Raw genomic sequence first — 5,542 nt, 5'->3', positions numbered from 1 at the left:
GCCTAACTTCTGACTGCTGCTTTTGCTTGAACCCTGCCCTTCCTTATTTTGTTGGGCTAAGTTTAAATTCGTCAAAGGGTTTAACTGATCATGAAATTCAGTATTGGAGGCCCACACTCACCAGCACTGATCTCCTTACCCGCTGTAACCTTGGCTCCCCCAAGCTTACATTAGGAGATGTGCAGGGACAAGCCTGGTGTATTAAATCTAGGGGCTACGCCCTCCAGCAGTCACCTTATAAAAACCTTTGTGCTTTGGTGGTCGAGGTTTTTCCCAAACAGGAATTTTCACCAAATGTTTTCTTAGCCCCTAAAAATGCTTGGTTTGCCTGTACCTTACAAACTGCTTGTGTACAGGAAAGCCTCCTTGCTGGTAACTCCCCCGGATTCTGCATTTTAGTTCATGTCCTTCGACAGATATACATTTATTCAGGAGAAGGGGCTCGTGAACATTTTGGGCTATAAGCCCACTATAAAAGAACAGTCCCCATTTTAGTCCTTATCTTAGCTGGTCTAGGCATAGCAGGTTCAGCAGCAGTGGGAACCACGGCCCTAGTTCAAGAAAATAGTCATTTTGAAGCCCTCACCTCCCAAGTCTACACAGATATCTGAGACTTGGAGAGCCAAATCTCCTACTTAGAGACCACCCTAGATTCCCTGGCCGAAGTGGTTCTCCAAAACCTCTGAGGTTTAGACCTCCTGTTTCTCAAGCAAAGTGGCCTATGTATGGCCCTTGGAGAAACCTGCTGTTTTTATGTCAACCACTCCTGGGTGCTTCGGGAATCTCTGGCTACTGTAACGTCAATGTTTGGCTGACAGAGAGCCTCATCATCAGCAATCTATGTCTTGGTACCAATCTCTCTTTTTTTTAACTGGTCCCCCTGGCTCACATCACTTGTAACTTCCCTTGTAGGACTATTTGCTTTGTTGTCATTGGGGTTGCTATTGACCCCCTGCCTTATTAACTGCCTAACTACCTATGTTAGACAAAGGATTCAAGCTGTTAAACTGTTTGCCCACCGAACTGCCTATGTCCCCTATGTTCCCCTGGACTCAGATGAGTCTGAGATAAAACAAGTAAAAAGGGGGGAGTGAAGTGCCCACCAGAAATCATACACTAGAGCCCCCTTAAACCTTCTAGATGGGACCTGTAATGAGTTCCTTGCAAACCATCTAATAGGCTCCAATAATAAAGAAATGTTTCACCTGTGTTGCTAAAACATGCCACAGATTCCCACGGATTCAGTTCTGTTTATGTTTGTATCCAAGGCTTTGCTAAGGAACTATGGCTTCGGTTCGCTTCAGTAGAAATAATACCAAGGCTTTGTTTCAGGAATTTCAAGAATTTGTTTCAGGAATAATACTGAGAATGTTTTGCTTCAACAAGAATAATACTGATGAAATTTTGCCTCAATGGAAACAATGCTAACCCCTTAGAAACATATTCTGTTGCTAGCAATCACATTGTCTATAAAATTATGTCTAGGGTCTCTCTGTCGGATCCGCCATCACCGGGTGGACCCAGTGCCACCATGCAGATTTTCGTGAAGACTTTGACGGGGAAGACCATCACCCTTGAGGATGAACCATCTGATACTATTGAAAATGTCCAGGCCAAGATACAACATAAGAAAGGTAATCCACCTGATCAACAAAGATTGATTTTTGTGGGCAAGCAATTGGAAGATGGACATAGTTTGTCTGACTACAACATTCAGAAGGAATCTACCCTTCATCTTGTTCTGAGGCTTCCTGGTGGTGCCCAGAAGAGAAAGAAGTCTTACACCACTCCCAAAAAGAACAAGCATAAGAGAAAGAAGGTTAACCTTGCTGTACTGAAGTACTATAAGGTTGATGAGAATGGCAAGATTAGCCGCCTTCGACTAGAGTGCCCTTCTGATGAATGTGGTGATGGAGTCTATATGGCTAGCCATTTTGACAGACATTATTGAGGCAAGTGTTGTCTAACTTACTGCTTCAACAAGCCAGAAGACAAGTAAATGTATATGTGTTAATAAAAAAAAGTCAAATATTAAAAAAAAAATTATGTCTAACAGAAAGCTCGATGCTGTCTTTCGGTCTGAGAGTCAGTCCAGGCCGGTTAATAAACACTCCTATAAAATTATAATGGGCCTAGCTGTCCTGTTATATCTCTATGTCCATTACAAAAGAAGTTGAGGTTTGGACTGCTGCAATATTTTCTCTGGATTCATTCCTGGGTGAGAAAAGAAAATGAGCGATAAAAGAAAACAACAAAAAAAAGATTTCCTACTGTCATGCAGAATGATACTTAAACATAAGCATTACACAAAAATTTAATACTGAAAATGAAATTCCACAAACTTTTCCTAGGATAAAGTTGAGGTGAGAACACATGTTTCTCAGTGCATGTTAAGGAGCTGGAAGGTGTGGAAAAAGGATAGCACTTCCAGTATTATATATTGTCTATATGCGCATATGTTTGTATCTTGATATGTGTATGTACATCTTTCAATATACAAAACTTGTAGTATTCTCATACTCCTATTTTTATCTAAAGGTTGATAGAACTCAAGAACTCAAGCACTCATGGGAACATCATCTCCTCACAGATCTGAGAAACATGCATTTCTGGATTCCATAACTAGGATGGCTTATTTTCTAGCCCAACAAATCCATATGATAGCTTAGTGACTGCAAAGCCAATGGATACCAAAAGAAATACTAAAAATTACATTGATATGCCATAAATAAATATGAAAATACCTTTTTGCAACTGATATACTGATCTTGTTTTTTTTCCTTTTTTCTCTCTTTTGGATGCCCCCTGGAAACATTTCAAATTCAAAATGAGTTAATAGGATTTATTTTGGTGCACATTTTCAGGTCTATGGGAAATATAATCAAAATATATGTAGATATTAGACCTAAGAGCCAGGCTACACTTAAGAAGAGTAAGAAGGAGAAGGAAGCCCACAGGTTAAGAAGCTTTGTGTGTTGTGGGGTCAGGGGATGGGAATGAGGTGATGGGAGTTGGGGTAGAAAAAGGGAGGGATGGGGAGAGAGACAGACAGACAGATGTATGGAAGGAGACAGAAGGAGGGAGGAAAGCTGAAAGAGAGAGGGAGATAGAGAGAACATTAATACCTAACAGACATTCCATGACTAAGTGGGCTCTAAGACAAAGAGCATAAAATTGTTAAGGCTGTGCCAATGCCAAAAGAGTCAAAACCAAGAAGGGACAAAATGGTTTTACTTAGTATGAATTTTGTTATTAATATAAAGAACTTACTGAAAGAATGAAAATATATTCCTCCTCCGTTTACCATTTTTCTCTTCTGTAGAATTATTTCTTTCTGCTTCCTTTATTGGCTCTAGGAGTAAGAATAATATCATGAGTGAAATACTAAAAATGTCCTAAGGGTATTTGCAAGAGACACCTCACTTGGAGCTCTTTTCTGTCATGGAAACTCAGGTAGAGAAGTCATAACCCTGTAGCGGGAGTCAGGAGAACTGAAGCCTGAGGTGGGTTACTGGCTAGCTGAATATCCTCTGGTATGTATTTTCATTCCCCCTACACAGTAAGAGGGGAGGGGAACTTAACTGTACAGCCTACAACAATCCTACTAATACTACCCATCTATGGTCAGTCCTTAAGACAATATTTGTTCTCTGCAGGAGTACTCGAACACTGAAAAAATGGGATTTGATTAATTAAAACACTACACAGTCAGAAAACATTCAAGCAGCCTAATCTCAGTCCAGTAGTGTCATTATAATGATGCAGAGCAAAAGGAAGTTCAGAAATGCTAGCCAAGGAGGTGCTTCATGTGTGCATAGACTGGTCCTTAACCACCGGTGTTTGCTCTTTTAGGCCCTTGCTCTAAAAGCCTAGGCTCAGTTGCCCAACTAATTAATCTCTTGGATAAAACTGAGTGTTCTTCCAAGAATGTTCAGGAATTGACAATACCAAGCAAGAGGGCAGGTTATGTGATGGTACTCAGGATAGAATCATTTTCATAAAACACTTTCTATACAGGTCTATCAAATAATGAAGATAGAAAGCTGTGTCCTATTTAGACACAAATAAATATGTATCCCAAAGTGCAATCATCTAAAATCATTCTAATACAATTCCCTTATTCTTTCTGAGGTACTGGCTTCGAGTGTAGCCAGATTGCCTAATGGATAGAACACTGATTTTGGAGTCAGGAATATCTAAGCTCAAATTCAGCCTCAGACACTTAACTAGCTGTGTGTGAGTCACTTTACTTCTCTTGGATGCTGACATCTATAAAATTGGAATAAGAATAGTAATAATCATACTATGGGTATTTTAAAAACCTAGGGAAGATAACTCAAGTAAACTGTTAGCAAACCTTAAAATTCTACATAAAATATTAGCTATTATTACCATGTGAGATTTTTATACCACTCTTACTCTCTGAAAAGATTACAATTCTGATGAGTAATAGGGGAATTACAGTTAATTTGCAAAGTACAAAAGGGGTTAAAACTAAAACTTTCTATGTTATTTGTTTCTAATTTGGACTATATTTTGCCTTCCTATTCCTCTCACCCCATCACCCCCAATGAATTTAAAACTATTCAGCATACTGAGTAATTCTGCCAGGCGTGCTAAGGACAAAAGATGAATGAAGTCATTGTCATTGCCCTCAAGTAGATTACATTGACTTGTATGATGCTTTAAATAGTACTTTATCTGAGTACCTATACACAAACCTACTTCATTCATCCTGTAGCTGAGCATGAGTTCTCAGAATTTCAGTACATCCTTGGTGCCAAGAGAAAAAGGGTGGTGAAGGTGACAGCCCCACTATAGTTTTGGGTTTTTGGGGAGGGGAGGGTGGGGGGAATGGGGTTCAATTACCATTAGAAAAGGATAGAAGGAACAGTATCATAGTAACTCTACTATCATCTGTAGAGAATGGCTCCCCTGGTATAGGACTAGAATGGCCTTTGCAAGATCAAAGGCAGGGTTTGAACTTGCTGATATTCCTGAGTCAGAGATCAACTATGATTATTTGCTTACAAAGGGAGTTCTTTGAAATAGGTCATTTAAAAAAACATTCTTTAGATTAGGCTGCAGTTGGTAAAAATCTTTTTCACTAAAATAGAATTGAAGGTGGAGACAAAATGGTGGAGTAAAGGCAACGACTCACCTGAACTCTCCCTCAAACCTGTCCAAATATCTGGAAAAAAAAGACTCTATACAAATTCCATATTAATAGATCCCAGAAAATGACAGAGTGAAAGCAATTTCAATCCCAAGACAACTTGGAAAGCCTGTTGCACATGGGTGAGAGCACAGTCCAGCACGGGGGTCAGGCAGTCCTAGAAAGCCAGGAGCAGGTCTTCAAAGTGACTGACTCTGCAGCAACATTGTTTGCTTGTGGAACCTTCACCCCACACATGTTAAGGGGGTTTGACCACTGATCAGAAGATGACGGGGGTTCCTTTGCTAGCACCAAGGGAGGCCTCTGTTGCTTTGCCCACACTCAGCTCCAGCTCACAGTCCTAGGTGTCAGGCCCAGGATGAGGAG

General features: G+C 40.2%; 1 protein-coding gene across 1 annotated transcript; it reads left to right on the top strand.

Moving 5' to 3' along the window:
* The first annotated feature begins 1,490 nt into the window (after window positions 1–1,490).
* Window positions 1,491–2,043, top strand: LOC138176337 (ubiquitin-ribosomal protein eS31 fusion protein-like). Its single transcript, XM_069107147.1, has one exon. It carries the CDS (start codon window positions 1,532–1,534, stop codon window positions 1,949–1,951), a length of 420 nt encoding a protein of 139 aa, XP_068963248.1. The 5' UTR covers window positions 1,491–1,531; the 3' UTR covers window positions 1,952–2,043.
* Window positions 2,044–5,542: the final 3,499 nt, after the last annotated feature.

Source organism: Petaurus breviceps, unplaced genomic scaffold (assembly GCF_028583685.1).
Source record: "Petaurus breviceps papuanus isolate PSGF00001 unplaced genomic scaffold, PetGlider_PUasm1.0 86746, whole genome shotgun sequence".
NCBI lineage: Eukaryota > Metazoa > Chordata > Mammalia > Diprotodontia > Petauridae > Petaurus > Petaurus breviceps.
Note: the sequence above shows the minus strand (reverse complement) of the source record. Positions and strands in the feature narration are given on the sequence as shown.